Source organism: Sebastes umbrosus, chromosome 17, assembly GCF_015220745.1.
Source record: "Sebastes umbrosus isolate fSebUmb1 chromosome 17, fSebUmb1.pri, whole genome shotgun sequence".
In the NCBI taxonomy this organism is placed as follows: Eukaryota; Metazoa; Chordata; class Actinopteri; order Perciformes; family Sebastidae; genus Sebastes; species Sebastes umbrosus.
In genome coordinates this window covers 18,388,912-18,405,538 of record NC_051285.1, presented here as the reverse complement: position 1 = coordinate 18,405,538, position 16,627 = coordinate 18,388,912, and the positions used below count along the sequence as shown (strand labels likewise).

The window sequence follows — 16,627 nt, the reverse complement described above, 5'->3', positions numbered from 1 at the left end:
TTGGTTGGTTGCCGTGCTACTTTACTCATCTTCACTTTTATTATATTTCTGTAAATTCTGTGCTCGACGTCAACTTTCAGGTTCCACAATTAGTCTTTCCACCACACAATAATTTAGTGTTAATAGTGTTTCATTAAAATAGCAAATTATTCTTATTATTCTTATTATTACTATTATAAAAATGTATACATAAAAAATATTTATAAAAATATTTGGTAATTGAGTTTTTACAATTCTTGCTATGTATTATTGGACCCATATGTCATTAGGTGAAATTGGGTAAAATCATTTTTATAAATATTATAAATTATTTATAAAAACAATAATGATACTTATGATGAATAAATAATGATGATGATGTGACAAGTAATATATTATTAATAATAGCAACAATAACTATTGTTATTATTATTATTTTATTAATATTATTTATTATAAAATATAAATTAAAAACATTTATACAAATATTTGGTAATTGAGTTTTCAAAATTCTTGCTATGGATTATTGGACCCATGTGTCTTTGGTTGAAATAAGTTTTTATAAATATGATAAAATATTTATAAAAATAATAATGATAATGATAATTATGATGAATTAATATTATTATTATTATTATTATTAATATTATGGTTTCTAAATAAACTGAATAAAGAACATATACTGTTACATTTACATTTTTCTGTTCTATTCTATTCTTACACACACGCACACCATCAACGTAGGACCATAAAGTCATACCTGCCTATTACTTCCCATATGAACCTGACATATTTTGAGTTCCTTTATAACAGTATTGGCTTATCCCAGTGTAGCAGCATAGATGGTAAGATAAAATGATTAATGACTTGCAAATGGATGGATGGTTCTGTTGGATTGGATCTAGCTGCAACTCACTTAAGCACCCAAATGCCCCTTATATGTTTTTAAATACTTCTGAATACGATCTACCTCCGCAAAGAGTGTATCGATTCTAGCTGAAAGAGAAACCCAAATCACAGTTGTGTTGATTGTGGGGTATGCAGGATAGTGTGATGTCGTAGTATACTAGCACTTGCTAGAAATTTGAGTTATATGTTACAGGCATGAATTATAGGTAATTTACCTGACGTAGAAGTCACTATTATCCCAGTGATTAGTTATTAACCTTGGAGGCGATATCAGGTCGGATTATTTTCATGAATACAATCACAAATTAATTCATTCTTATGTAATATGCCAATGAACTCTCAAAGTCAGCTGCTAATTTTCAGCTTTAATTAGACCTCAAACATTTTGGGGGGGTTTAACACATTTTCATCAAGAGGAAAACAGAAGTCCAGCGCTGTGATCACAGATGAACTTGAAAGGCTTTTTTTCCAGCAACTCTCTAACCAACAACCTGTACTTCATATGCCATTACCAAAATGAAACACATAATCCCAATACACATCATACATGCTGATCAATCAATCAATTAGACACAATTTCACTTTAACAATTTTGACAGTTTGTTATTCTTTGACAACAATCATAATATTTGCATTTGGATAGAAAAGGCAATGTGAGAAACTACAGTTAAGAGGTTTAGAGCAAGATAGATAAATAATTAATTTAAAATATAATCTCATGATTCTGTTCTCTGACTTAAAGTCTGTCATGATAAACATATATGATCTCATATACATTACACATATTTGTTATAAAGCAATATTTCTCAAAACACCTCAGTGCAGAAGTCCACATCAGCATCCAAATCTAACATTAAATGTTCTTAGAGGAATTAATGTGTACATTATATTTCATATATCTTTCTCCCATCTTTATCATTTCACCCGAAGACACGTGAGTACAATAATCCATAGCAAGAATATTAAAAACTCAATTACTAGATGCATCTTTCTGCATTAAGACAGCACAACAGCCTGCATCAACATATCATTTTCTATTAGGGCTGTCAATCGATTAAAATATTTAATTGCGATTAATCGCATGATTGCATATAGTCAATCACGATTAATCACAAATTAATCACACATTTTTTAACTGTTCAAAATTTATATAAATTTATAATTGGTAATCAATTAACAGCACAAAACAATGACAAATATTGTCCAGAAACCCTCACAGGTACTGCATTTAGCATAACAAATATGCTCTAATCATAACATGGCAAACTCAAGCCCAATAGGCAACAACAGCTGTCAGTGTGTCAGTGTGCTGACTTGACAATGACTTGCCCCAAAACTGCATGTGATTAACATAAAGTGGGCATATCTGTAAAGGGGAGACTCGTGGGTACCCATAGAACCCATTTATATTCACATATCTAGTGGTCAGAGGTCAAGGGACCCCTTTTAAAATGGCCATGCCAGTTTTTCCTCACCTATTCTAGCGTAAGTTTTGAACGTTATTTATCCTCCTTCACGACAAGCTAGTATGACATGGTTGGTACTAATGGATTCCTTAGGTTTTCCAGTTTCATATGATACATACGACCTAAAAAATGCAAGTTGCGTTAATTTGTTAAAGAAATTACTTTAAAACAAATTTGTGTTAACGCGTTATCACGTTTACTTTGGCAGCCCTATTTTCTATACAACAGTTCCCTATGATTGGTAGATCTTTCTCACACTTATTGTACAACTTTGCACTGGCACTAATGTAGACCAAAACAAAACATAAACATATATTTTCAAATACAATTTGACCAAGGACTATATTGACCTGCACTACAATCACAAAAAAACATTACTTATCCTTTTCTTTTCATTACAGCGAAAAACCATATTTGTGGAGAAACTGTTCCAGCAAGAGTGAATCTCACTTAAGGTGAACTCCTTGAAGGCAAAGTTGAAAAAAAAAAAAATGTAATTTCAGGTCCGCGTGATAGCACAGTATGGTGGCCAATATTGAATGCCTGAATCAGTGTATCCAGTTGAGTTGATCTTGGGGGCAATTAGAAGACTGAATCAATTCTGTGTAAATTTCCAGGGGGGAGGAATACGATCTGGCACTGCGGTGAATTTGTTCTTATTAGTTGAGTCCATTGATGTTTTCAGGAACGAGACCTTCCATGACGGCACGCTTTGACTCCAGGATCTGCAAGATTGAAACAAAGATGAGATCCTTAAACTAAACAGTCCAAACAGTCTAAACTGCCATGCACGGTTTCTACTGCAAATATACACTCAGTGGCCACCTAATTATGTACATCTGTACAAACTGCTCTGCATAAATTCTGCCTTTACGAAGTTTGTAATTTTCAGTTTTTGTTGACATTGTCGGAAATATACTGAAGATTGGCATGAAACAGTGAGGGTAAATTATTTAGTTGTATGTTATTTTTTTAACAATTACTCACAGAAACTGCTTTGTACAATTTTTTTGCATCACAGATTTCAGTGTTAGTCAAACCTTTTCTTTTATTTCTGGCAATACCTACAACATTTGATGGTAATGAGCATAGACTGAAGTGTCTTAGGTAATGGCAATGAGCATAGACTGAGGTGTCTCAGGGCATAAATGGCACAATCCTCTTCTAAGTAAACAAATGATAATAACATGACATACAGTATAATAAAGCAAACTAGAGATGTGATAGTGGTACACTCACCTGAAAGTTAGCACTGAGGCCGACTATGCTTTGCATGTTTGTACTGTAGTAACCCAAAACATAATGTCCACCTAGCAGAGGGATCTCGTCCTTATCCACAGATACCTGCAACCAAAACACACACACATGCATATTAAAAAGGACCTATTAAGCTTATTTTCAGGTGCATACTTGTATTTGGGCTTTCTACTGGAACATGTTTACATGCTTCAATGTTCAAAAAACGCTTTCTTTTTCTCATACCGGCTGAGGCAGCACCTCTTTTCACCCTCTGTCTGAAACGCTCCTGTCCCCCTCCTCCCAAAAAGCCCAGTCTGCTCTGATTGGTCAGCTGGCCCACTCTGTTGTGATTGGTCAACCGAACCAATCTCTTTGGACTCTGCTCTAACTGGTTTTGTTTGAGGGTGTGCCAAACCAGCCGCTAGGCAGGTATTATGCAAATGTGTTACTTGGTGACATCACCACGTTACAGAAGAAAAGACGGGACTTCAAGCAAGGTGTTTCAGGCAGTTCAGGAGCAGTGTTTCTGTGGGGGAGAGTAACTCCCTTTGGCGTGGACTTTGGGCTTAGTTACTTAGTAGACCTTTTACATGCACAAAAAACTCTATAACACACTTAAGCTGGGCATACACTGTAAGATTTTAGAAATGCTGTTGTGTAATTCCTACCCCTAATGTACGAGTAAATTGTTTGCGATGTAAAGCCAAAGCTCATGATTTATGTGCTCACACTGTGCGTCTGATTGTCAGCCACGACCTGAGTGCTCACACTGTACGTGTAAAATAGAAAAAAAAACACGTACCGTTGGCCCCTGCGGGCTGTTCTGGCTGTTGACAGTTATCAATAAAGATTTGTTTGGAACCTCAGAGGCTGGTAAAGTTTGTTTGCTAGCAGAGATCTGTACGGGTCACAATGCCTTGATCATCTGTGCCATCCTGTCTGCTGAAACGTCTAAAAAAGAGGTGCCGGCGTATATGGACTCGCAGGTGGCTAGGAAGATGTGGACAGTTTGGCCTGTCCATTTTGCAGAGAGAATTGGAGGTAAGCTGGCTATGTTTACTATATCTATTGTAGATTGTTATCTTGATAGCTACGCTCTGATTACTGTAAAAACAGTAAAAAAAAGAGGCACTGACGTTAAGGAATCGGTTCGAGGCGCTACTTCAACTGTGTGAGAGCCTGTGGACGGTCAAAATTTCGGACATGTCAGAAATTCATCCGACGGCCAATCAGGAGGAGTTAATCAGTCCTCGGTCACCCCTGTACATTGCAAGGCAAACATCGCCCAAAGAAGCTGAAATTTGGTCCGACTCCAAAATGAGTCCTGCGGCTCAAAATTCAGGCCAAAGAGGGCTAAAATCGTACAGTTTATGCCCAGCTTAAAGGAAAGGGAAAAAGCCCAAAAGCATAATAGGTCCCCTTTAAAGAGGCAAACATTCATATAGTATTTGTCCAAACATTATACAAATGTCACACTTGTACTTCACCTGTATGACTTCATTTGTCTCTGACAACTCGTCCTCTCTAACCCAAACGAAGGTCTCATAATCGAAGGCACTCTTGAATCCCACCTGCAGGAGAACAGCCCCAAGAGTTCAAATCTTTCTTGTATTATTTTGTTTGTTTGTTTTGCCCTCTATGTCTGTCCCAGTACCTTATACAGGCCGATCCAGTCCCACGTGGAGGACATGAAGTCCTCTTGGATGGTGTAGTTAAGAAGTGCATCATGGTCGGCGCTCCATACACCCAGGGGAGATACGTGCACCAGTGGTGTGTCAAAGCACTTCCTCAGCTGCAGTAAAGAAAAGACGAAAGAGAAGGAGCTTTAATAATAATGCAGAAAAAAACTCTGCATTAGTGGTTGTATCGGAAGTAAAGAATCAGACTTATATGTCTTGATTAACAGTCCTAGCGTCCTACAGTGAGCCTGCTCTCACCTCCACACTGAAGGTTGCAATGACAGGCTTGTGGTCACTGACTCCGTAGCTCATGTCACTGGTGTACTTGTCCTGAGTGACCAGGAGTGGATACTCATCGAGTCCATCGTCAGTAGAAGTCGATGCCTTCTCATCATCGTCCTCTGATGGCATGGTTTGGGGTTTGATGCGCCAGAGGATCCGATCCGTCCAGGCCATTTTCCTCTTCTTGCCACTAAGCAAAGCAAAGGAAACCGTGGTGATCACACGGTTTCCAATTTGAGAATGAGTTGAATTATCTGTTTGTAATGCTTACCAGTCACATTTCCATTTGTGTCAACCTAACAAACAAGTGCTATTCTTATACAAAATGTTGGAAATAATGCTGTTAAAGAACACAAACCACACATACACACATATGCAGTGCAGAGCTATACCTACAGTGTAGCATGCTGTGGAAAAATAATGGATGTCAGCAGTGTACCATTTGACATGGTACAGCTTATGTATATGCACATTCACTATAAAAAGCAACACATGCATTATGCAAGAGCAAACAGTGGGGTGCTGGGTGCAGGAGGAAGTTGTCTCAGGTGTAATGAATTTGCAGAACACGTCTGAAATTCATCAAGGTTAATATGTTTACTAAACCCCTTTGTGTCTTGTGATTTATATCAGTGTCTCCAGTTATTTTGTGATTGCATTAAACCTTCATTGCCTATTTCATAGTATGGGGCCCGCTCTTATTCCTACAGGGTATATATCAGACCGGCACATATGGGTACTTCGCAAAAAGTCAAGGCCACTATGACGTTAATGTATGACTGTATTACTGCAACAGCCTCCCACTCAAGCTAACGTTAGCTAGCCATGCTAGTCACTGTCACCAGCATCAGTTAGCCATTTACCATGCTGACAGTGAGTATTCATGTATCGTATGTGCCTCAAATCTCAGTGTGAAAGCCTTGAGTACCCGCTACCCAACAGCTTTTTGTCATTTTCTCTCCAGTGACAGCAAGTTTCTTTCCTCCAAAAGGGAACCCAGCCTCGGTGATGATGTGACACGGCAGGGGAACAAATTGGAGATCAACATTTTTGGATTTATTGTTGGTGCAACCAACTACACAGCAACTCATAGCATTATTACTATTACCGTTTTTTTTAAAGTAGAAGTTTGGAGACATGTTTCAACTTCTTCTTTTTACACTGATACCGTCTATGAGGGACGTGGGATTGTTTTCCCCAAAAGGGGACGTGGTCACGCAAGCCTACTCTGGATGACGTATTGCTGGTCTGATGTATATCTATGGAGAAACCCACCTCAGTGGGTCTAGCTCTCTGTGCCAGGCCCCCAACCACACAGAGAGCAGCCCCCAGGTGAGGGAGGTGAGGAGGAAGAAGAGGGTGGTGCTGCAGCGCTGCAGGGGCCTGGGTCTGTACATGGTTAGGGGCAGTGCCACAGTGCTCTTTCTGAGAGAGACACATACATGGTGTTTGTGTCAGGGACGGATAGGCTTCACGGAAAGAGCTGCTCCCAATATCATCTATGCATCAGGGTTTACTGCTCTGGCTGCTTTGGGTTCCTGTTTAGTGTGTCTCAGGGGTTACATGTGTCGTTAAGAGACACATAAACGTCAGGAAAAAGACAGATGGCTAAGAAATAAAGGAATGTGGGGCATGCAACACAAAAACGTGGAATGCATCTTACTTAAAACCCAACCATGTCTTCGGTGTGCTGTGCAAAATTAAAATGGAAACAAGAGCACAGATGAGAAATGTGTTGAGTATTTTTGTGTTATAAATCCGTTTGCGGCACACCTTACCTGGTATCATAGGTTACAGAGTTACGGTCAAACTTGTAGGTCGGTTTAAAATTTAATGGCCCTTCCTCAAATTCCTGCAGGAAAGGTTCCTTCTTCTTCATCATGGTGAGCTGCAGGAACATGAAATAAATTAGCAAGAGTGTGTGTGTGTGTGTGTGTGTGTGCTTATTCCGGCTCATCACCTGGTCTTTGTCCCACAGCAGGTTAAGGCGCCCGCTGTTGATGGACGAGCGAAGGAAGTGCAAGCCGTGGTCTGCAATACGGAAGTTCAGGTCGCCAAACCAGAACACCACCCTTCGTGAGAGGGATAGAGCCTCATTTTATCTACTTAACAACGACCTTCTGTGCATATGTTTCACAGTTTGTGTGTGTGTTTGTGGGCCTTGATGTCGGTGCACTGACTTGTGATCCCGGATATGTGGGGTGTCATCGATGTCAAAGTCTTGTGTCTCCAGGATGTACTCAATCTCATCGACACGCTGCAGAGCGTAGTTCACGTGAGCTGCTAGGTGGCAGTTGAGGAAGCACACCATGTGGCCATAGAAGGAAAAACGCACGGTCACTCCTCCTTTATTACCCTGACAGATAAACAGAGGGGAAGGAATATCGCATTTGAAGTGAAAGATGGACTTCTGAAGATTCACACAATAAGTATAAAGTGATATTTTTGTCTTTTAGGAATAATATATGCAGCAAAAATACATATTCATTTTACTGCAGTATTTACAAGAAAGTGAAATATACTGTTGTCTAACCCCCTTCCCTTTTTTTACTACTATGAATAGAAAAAGTTTGGCCTTTATTCAGCCAGATGATGTTTTTCCTTTAACTAACATTAGACCATTTGTCTTGCAAGTGTTACCACACCAGTTTTACTGTTCTTTGTTTGTGATTTCATTCATTCAAAGCTGTTGCACATCTCACTAAACAAACACAATAAGCCTTTCATAATGTGTTTAATCTGATGCCAATGGAATTCCTGGTGTGCAGAGTGTTACAGTATTGTCGTCTATAAGGTTCAGGGCTAACCAGCGCTCCCACTGTGATAATCTACCCAGTAGCCAAAGATGCCAGTACGAGTGTAGGTGGTCTGGATGTTTCTGATGTAGGGGAGATGGATTTGTTTGGCAAAAACCAGCAGCAGCAAACCCTGCATCCTCAATGATGTGACCTAGACAGAAATAGAGACCAATTTTATTAATCATTTTTTAAAATTTAATCTGTTCACTTTCTTTTTTTCTTTAAAATAGCTTTCCTTTTATTTCTCCTGTATTATATGAGAATATGTAATTATGCAGCTTAAAGAAAAATATTTTCCAATAAAGGTCAAATCAAATGAAACAAAATGCTACCAGTCTCACAAAGTAAGTGAGTATTTGAGGATTTTTAAGCTACTTATCCCCGTGGATATTTAAGTTTTCAGAGACAAAAAACAGCCTTCAAGACACTATTATTCATACCAGCTTAAAGCAACAGTAGGCAGAATATTTTTGGCATCGTTGGGCAAAAATTTCATAATAACCTGTCAGCATATTGTAATTCAAGTTCTCTGAGTGAAAACTAGACTTCTGTACCTCCTCATGGCTCTGTTTTCAGGCTTTAAAAAATCTAGCCCGTGACGGGAGACATTGGCCAATCACAGGTCATTTCAGTGAGAGCGTTCCTATTGGCTGTTCATTCAGGAGGCAGCTGTCAATCACTTGCAAGCTCCAATCAAACGGTCAAACTAAGCAGCGCTGATCAAATATGAATCAATATTCTGTTACTATAATGCCTTTTTCTCTCCTCAAATGTTTTCAGAAACAGCTTTGCAAGTTTGCTATGGCTGGTGGGCGGTGCTTGGTATTTCCTCAACTGATCTCAACATGGCTCCCGTGTCTTTCACAGCTAAACAGTACACTACAACTACAACTACACAAGATGTTTCTGAAAACATTTGAGGCGAGAAATAGACATTACAGTAACAGAATATTTATTCATATTTGATCAGCGCTGCCTAGTTTGACCGTTTGAGTTTGCGAGTGATTGACAGCTGCTCAGAGACAGCAGGCTCCAGCTCGGCTCTGATTGGTTGTTTTCCTCCGGTCTGTGAAATCTTGCAGATGCCTTTAGGAGTACCGGAGGACACAGAAGCACATATTTTTTTTCAGATTACCTGTCTCATGCACTACTGTCAGGATATAGTGACAGTTTTATAAAAATAACTTTTTTTAATCATATTTGTTCCAATCTGCCTACTCCAGCTTTAGTGGACCCAAATGTGTAACTTCTGTTTATGTCTTTTCTTCCTCCATCCTCTCTCACCTTGACGAAGCCTCTGGGTGCCAGTGTGTCCATGAAGACGTGGCTCCACGAGTCCTCCACTAACAGGTCAGAGATGAACCTCACTGGGGTGGCGTTCACCTCCTGCAGGCTGACACACACCAACACAAACAAATGAAAAAAAAACACACTGATGTACAAGAGACACTTTTGTCCTTCAGTTTTGCCCTAAGTTTTAAATTCCAAGTTTCCATATTGTTATTTCTCACCCAATCACATAGAGGTCTGTGGGGGGCTGGACATCTAGCTGCAGCAAAGAGGTGACGTCTTCAGGGGGCTCCGCTGTGGCCACGTTCCAGGTCACCATGTGCAGCCTGTCACAGTGTTTGATTATGACAAGAATTGACCAAAGTGATGGAAAAAAATAGAAAATACTGACAAATATAAGTTGCATTGCTACATTTGCCTTGTTGTAAATAGTCTAAGAGTTATAGTTATTAAATGTAATATTACAAATGATAATACTGGAAAACAAACCATTTTAATTATACTTTATTTCTATGTCTACTTTCATTCCCAGTTATTCATTTCAACAATATATAATACAGTATTATTTGTGTCTTAAAATATTAAAGCAAAAATACAGAATATTATCAATAACATATTTAATTTTTCAATATGCACATTTTCTTTAATCTTAAGAAGTGTCAAACCATAAAGAAATCCAGATAAACTCAAGCACTTCCTGCTTGTGTATCTGTGTAACCTTGTGTGAATGCGTGAATAAGCGTTGTGCGCATGTCAACCTGAATGTGTCTGTGGGAATGAAGCGCCCGCAGAGCTGAAACGCTTCGTCCAGTGTGCGGGACACTTCTTCGCTGGCTTCGTCGTCAGAGCTCATGTCTTCTATGCAGGTCAGCAGCTGAGACAGACGCTGGCGGAGGAGCACCTTGGACCTCGAGCCCTGAGAAACTGAGCTGCTCATGCTGTCTGAGCGCACACGTGGACAGTCTGTAAAGGGGTCCATCTTGGTGTTGGTTGTGTTACCTGTTTGTCCTAAAGGTCAGGAAGGTTATTTGTGATTACTTAAATAGAAAATGAAGGTGCTGTCCTTCCAGGGCAAACAAGCAAAATCCAGTGGGAGAAATTCCTTTGGCTTGATTTCTCCTCAGACGTCTTTGGTTGTTTTGATTGCAACCATTTGATGCGGCCCACTCTGCTCAAGCCACTGGATGTAACATGAACGAATTCTCAAATCTGTCTTCAGGCAGCCTCTGATTTTGGACGTCCAAACTGGCCAGGATGAAAAAGCCCAGGGTGAAGTTTGTGTGCACCGGTGCAGCCCTCTCCGTGGCAGAGTCCCGAGTGGTCATGCAGCAACGGAGCAACGACTGACAAAGCAGTGGGGTTGACTCAGGAATGTGGGCAAGAGGGAGTCAGATTTGGACGATAATCGCAGGCAGGAGACGGCATGTGAACATATGTGTGTTTGTCTGTGTGTGTGTGTGTGTAGTCACAGAGAGCAGAAGAGGAGGACTGAAGTCTGATCCTCCATCATTGTGAGTCGTGTTGCAAGACTTGAGTAACCCTTCAGATCCCTAAGAGGTTTATTACCAGCGCTCTTTCTATCAAGCTGAGTACACTGAACAATGCCTGTAACTCCGCAATTACAGTCATGCATTAGTGAGGGGACAACAGCGCATTAGCTTCTTTTGGCCTCAATCCAGCCTCTCCTCATATAGGTGAAAGGTTATCTTTGTAAACCCAGAGAGAGGTGGGGGGTTGAATGCAGTTTTGTAAGCTCTGACATTTTTTTCTAAGAACAAAAGCTCAAATAATTAAAATGAACAAGTGTTACAGCACATAATAGTGAACAGCTTGCATAATAGATTTGGAAGCACATAATTCATGAAGCAACTCCAAAGCATTTTGCGTAATTCTTGAATGGTTTAAAGGCTTCAAAACCATGAATGTGTGAGATGATATTTTCAACTATAGATGAAAAGTTTAGTTCCAGAATTAGCAATAACTTTATTTATAAGCACATTTTATTTCAGGTGGACAACACATGAGCAACCACAGCAGTTGCAACTACAAACACTGTATTGCTAGTGTGAAGATAAAACATTTGACATAAGTTAACACAAACTAAAACAGACACATAAATGATACGCATGAATTAAAACCATTTATAAGTAGGAATACAAATTTAAATAATTAAGATCAGCAACCAACCAGTAAAAATTAAGACATGAATTAAAACCAAAAGAATAAAATAAAAATAAATCAAATAATATTTAAAACCAACAGTAGACAAAAAAAATAATAACACACGTGGGCTTCAATAATTTAGAGATCCCGAACTATATATAATACAATAACAAAGATTTTTCCCAATAATTGCTTGACATTTTGGAATATAAATCCTCATATGTTCTCTTCAGAATTTTTTTAACCCTTTACACTTATTTACAGAAAAAAGTCTTTCCTATTTGGATCACTGACTCTGAAACTATGGACAGAATAATACTGTACCTGTAATGATTTATATAAAATCATGGTAATAATATTAAAATAAAATTTGATATAGATATTGTGTTGATTGTTGTCATGTGGGTAAAGTATTCCCAAAACAATGGAAATTAATTATATTGAATTATTTTGGGGATTACATATAAATCCTGAATCTAACTGACAAACACCTTTACAACGACTAAATATAATCTATAACTACTCATATGAAATCATTTCTGATGGAGTCACTGGTATAGTGGCAGAGTTCAAACAATAAATCATGGCAGAAAGTCAACAGCGTTTTAATTTCGGAGAGCTGTGGCGGACAATAGGAAAGAAACAACCAGAAGAGATTTGCCCCTTACAAAATAAAAAAATGCTAATCTTGAGTGCCCCAGTTCTCCCTGCCACTTCATGTAACAGTGTCACATGCAGAGACTTAAAGCACATTCTTTCGCAAGAAGAAGTGTTAAGTGGATAACCTCGGGGGTTTGCCGATCCAGTGAGAAATGATGAATGGGAGGCTATTTAAGTTTTATCACAGAGCTCTGCAAAGACTCAGAACCTGTAGCCTCAAAGCTACTTATGAAGGTTTGGCAATTCAGATACTGCACAGGTGGGTCATACCTTCTTTTTCTGAACTCTCTTGGTCTCTACATACACCCTGAAGTCGGTGCCTTCTCCCGCAATGACTTTCATCACCATTGTTCCTTCCTGTTCTTTACCCTGGCGAGACCGTTAGAGGACAAAGAAGAGGATTTGGTTCTTATGGGATTCTGATCTTACCTGCATTTGTCTCTCCCACCACTTCGAAATCTTCCAGTGCTCATTTCCTCCCCTGTAGGAACACACAAACACATGTACGCCAAGATAAAATGTTTGCCTCTCTGACAGCCAGTTCACCGGGAGCACAGACCATCATCCAATAAAACAGACCTGACAGGGATGCCTGAAAGTCATTTCTGAAATGGCTTTGTAATCATGTCAAATCACGGTTAGCTTCATCCACGTTAAAGTGGCAGTGCCCTGAAGGTCACGTGTAAAAACAGAAACGCTTAATCTAGGTGCCATTTTGTAAAACCTGATCAAAAGATTGTGATATATATAAAATGATTAGATTTGTATACACCCTTATGGTGAATATCTGGCAGTGAAATAGTTTAGTGGGTAAAGTCTTATTGATAGTGAGCTAATGACACATACTGCAGGAACATTTCAGAGTAAGAGTTTAGCATTCATTCAGGTAGACTGTGTACAAAAGGAGCTTGTGGTTGACGAGCCTAGCATTGAAGGCCAAAGCAGGAAAGCAGTGTTTTGAGACCTCTGAACTCTGTATATACTGTATCGTTTTACAGTTACTGGCTAATTGTCTAACTAAACTAAACTAAACTAAACTAAAGTATTCATCGTTTGTGATTAGTCTGTAATAGACACACTTGTTCTTGTCATTTATGAGGACACTGTGTTGACCTGCATTCGAATTTTTGTCCATTTGGGGTTAGCAAAACAAGAAGAAAACACGATGAAATGTTATCACCTTATGGCTAACATGTTAGCAAACTAGTTGGCTAATTGCAACTAATATAAATATATAATTTTGAGTTGTGCTTTCTCATCACCAGACAAATGTCCAATCACTTTTTAGCTCAGTTTCAGTTTCCACCAACTCCTGAGGGAAATATCTAGCTCTTTAGCTCCTAAATGTTCCGCTATGTGCGCCAGCTAGCTAACTTTGATTTTCTGTTTGGTGCTGGGCAGGTAGTGTACAGTTGGTTTACCAACCGACAGTACCAAAACAGTAAAGACGTGAGCCGTAAAAACGAAAATATTGAGCTGAAACATGCTAAAACGCTAAGAGCTGAGGGAAACTGTAGTCAGGTGTTAATTACCTCCGCCAAGGAGGCTACGTTTTCATTTCAGTTTGTCTGTTTGTCAGCAGGATTACGGAAAAACTACAGGCTTGATTTTCATGAAACTTGGTGGAAGCATGCAGCATGGGCTAAGGAAGAACCTATTAAATTGGGAGTGAATCTAAATCACAGGGAGAACACACATTATTTTTCAGTTATGGAAACAGCCTTGGCGGAGGTCTGTGCTCTCTGAGTGTCCTCAGTAATTATGACTCCGATAGCTCCTCTCACATTACATGTAGTCATTTGATCCATTGTTAATTTGAAAATATTGATTAGTGTAGCTTAAACCACAACTGCTTTCCGTCCAAACCTGACCTGCCCTAACGTTTGTGCTAACTTGTCTTAATTTTGGTCCCTATAAGGTCAATCCTGTAACTCATGTGAATCGGTATTTGTCTAAACAATATAATTAAAACATAAACGCACACAAACACACACGTACACAGCTACACAGATTATTAGAGACTGGATTTTTGTAATACCACACAGGCATCTGAGAGTGGAAGGATTGCAGAGGAATATTGAATGTAACCAAATTGACAACTCTAAAAATCTGAAAAACTAGATTTTTTCAAAACCAATTTTACACACACTAGTGTTTTAAGATTTTCTAAATAATGAAAGGGTCCAGCGAGTGTAACCATATTCAACCCATTTTGGCCCTATAGGACACTTCTACCTGTGTTTGAGACCTTTGAGAATATCAGTTTTCTACTTAGACAGAAACAAGAAAACACATTTGCCTCTTACACAGTCTCCTTTAACTTCATGAAAATTACCAATAACATGATAATATCCTTGAATGAAAACAAAAACACCATCATTCATTCAGTACAGTATACCTTTCTCCGTGTGTCTTTCTTGTGGTGTCCGGAAAAAGCCGCAGACCCCGTGCGCACAGACGACGAAGGTCTCCAAAGGGGAGTCGAGAGACTGGATCTGCTTTCCTACGGTGAGTCCCGTTGTTTGACTGTTTGTTCTCTTTTTGGTTCCCTAGCTTTGTTCTCAGCTGCTGCCCTTCAAGCTCCCACACACAACCTGCTCTGGACTTAAAGCGTAACATCGGATCAAGCTATTATCCCAGGTTGGTTAACAGCCCGGTGAGAAAGTATTATGTTATTCATGAATGGACATGTCTGTTTATTGAGTGTAACCATGACGCATGGTATTTGTTGCACTGAAGCCCTCTTTGTATGTTCATAATTAATCCTTCACTTTCTTAACAGTATGGAATGTGTAGGGTGCTCTGCTTGTGTGCTATTTCAATCAAAGTGCAGTAAAAACTGTAATTTCTCTGAAAGGACAAGTAAAAGTACAAAGGTATTAGCATCAAAATATACTTAAGTACCAAAATTAAAAGTAGGCTACTATATATATACAGTATATCCATCCATATCTGTAAACGCTTATCCTATTCAGGTTTGCGGGGGGGTTGGAGCTGATCCCAGTTGACATTTGGCTAAGGCGGGGTACACCATGTACAGGTCGCCAGACTATCACAGGGCTGATACATGGAGAAACACAACCATTTACACTCACATTCACACCTACGGGCAATTTAGAGTCAACAATTAACCTATCTTGCATGTCTTTGGACTGTGGGAAGAAGCCGGAGAACCCGGAGAAAACCCACGCTAACACAACATGCAAACTCCATACAGAAGGGCCCCAAGCCAGGTTTAAAATCTGTGTTCCTCAAAATATTACTTTGTTAAGCAATCTTTTCACTTAAAGTGACTATTTGTAACTTTCAGAAATGCTTCTTAACAGCGACACCTGTGGCCGTGAAATCAACGAAAGTCAGCGTCGGGCTCGTGCTTGCTCGCTCTAAAAATACCTGAACGAGCATCGCTCAAAACAGTGAGGCGACACACGTCAGCTAAAAGCACAATATCACTCTATATTTCAGCTGCTTGGCAGTAATGTTAGCTGACCAGACGAAGGTCTCTCCATGAACATGATTTAGATCTGATCCTAGTGTTGGCTTTTCCTGCCTAAGTGCAGGCTGAAGCAGCGGGGCTCTGCAGCGTGTCTCCCTGCTCTCTCCGCCCGCAGCCGGAGAGAGCAGAGGAGACACCGGCACCCGGTCGGTAACGAGAGGGTAACGTAACTCTCTGAAGAGCTCCGTCACTTCACAAGACACGGGAAAGCTCTGTTGGTCTGGAGGAACTGCAGCATTTATTTCTGCACAAACATCCCCTGTGCATTCACTAGATATTCTCAGAGCTAAACTAACTCTTCTGCAGTGTGGAGTGAGCGCGCCTTCACGTCTAGAGGTGGAGCGAGACAGCGAGGACGCGCGCGCATTCTGAGTGAAGGAGAGCAGGCAGCGGAGACGAGGCTCCAGCCACACGCGAGCGCGCATATGCGAACGCGCATGTGTGGCGACCCGCTACATTTATACGCTTAAAAAGTTACAAATAGTCCCTTTAAAGTAGCAGTAGGCACAATATTTTTGGCATCATTGGACATTGGGACTTCTGCACCTCCTCATGGCCCTATTTTCAGGCTTTAAAAAATCTATCGATTATCTAATCGATTGGTTGTTTTTGTCAGATCTATGAAATGTCTCAGATACCATTAGGAGCACCGGAGGACACAAAGGC

The 16,627-nt window shown here is 39.8% G+C and overlaps 1 protein-coding gene across 2 annotated transcripts; it reads right to left on the bottom strand.

Moving 5' to 3' along the window:
- Positions 1 to 2,252: 2,252 nt before the first annotated feature.
- inpp5kb (inositol polyphosphate-5-phosphatase Kb) lies at positions 2,253 to 15,730 on the bottom strand. 2 transcript variants are annotated; one of them, XM_037747735.1, is made up of 14 exons: positions 14,864 to 15,730; positions 12,895 to 12,946; positions 9,864 to 9,968; positions 9,637 to 9,745; positions 8,387 to 8,503; positions 7,735 to 7,910; positions 7,515 to 7,626; positions 7,333 to 7,442; positions 7,218 to 7,244; positions 5,531 to 5,744; positions 5,248 to 5,385; positions 5,081 to 5,164; positions 3,594 to 3,698; positions 2,253 to 3,079 (listed from the first exon to the last, which is right to left on the bottom strand). In XM_037747735.1, the coding sequence occupies exons 2-14, from the start codon at positions 12,936 to 12,938 to the stop codon at positions 3,014 to 3,016; spliced, it is 1,407 nt and encodes a 468-aa protein (XP_037603663.1). In that variant the 5' UTR covers positions 12,939 to 12,946; positions 14,864 to 15,730; the 3' UTR covers positions 2,253 to 3,013. The 2 variants fall into 2 exon arrangements, with proteins under 2 accessions (XP_037603663.1, XP_037603664.1); XM_037747736.1 differs by lacking the exon at positions 7,218 to 7,244 and having other exon boundaries at positions 14,864 to 15,728.
- Positions 15,731 to 16,627: the final 897 nt, after the last annotated feature.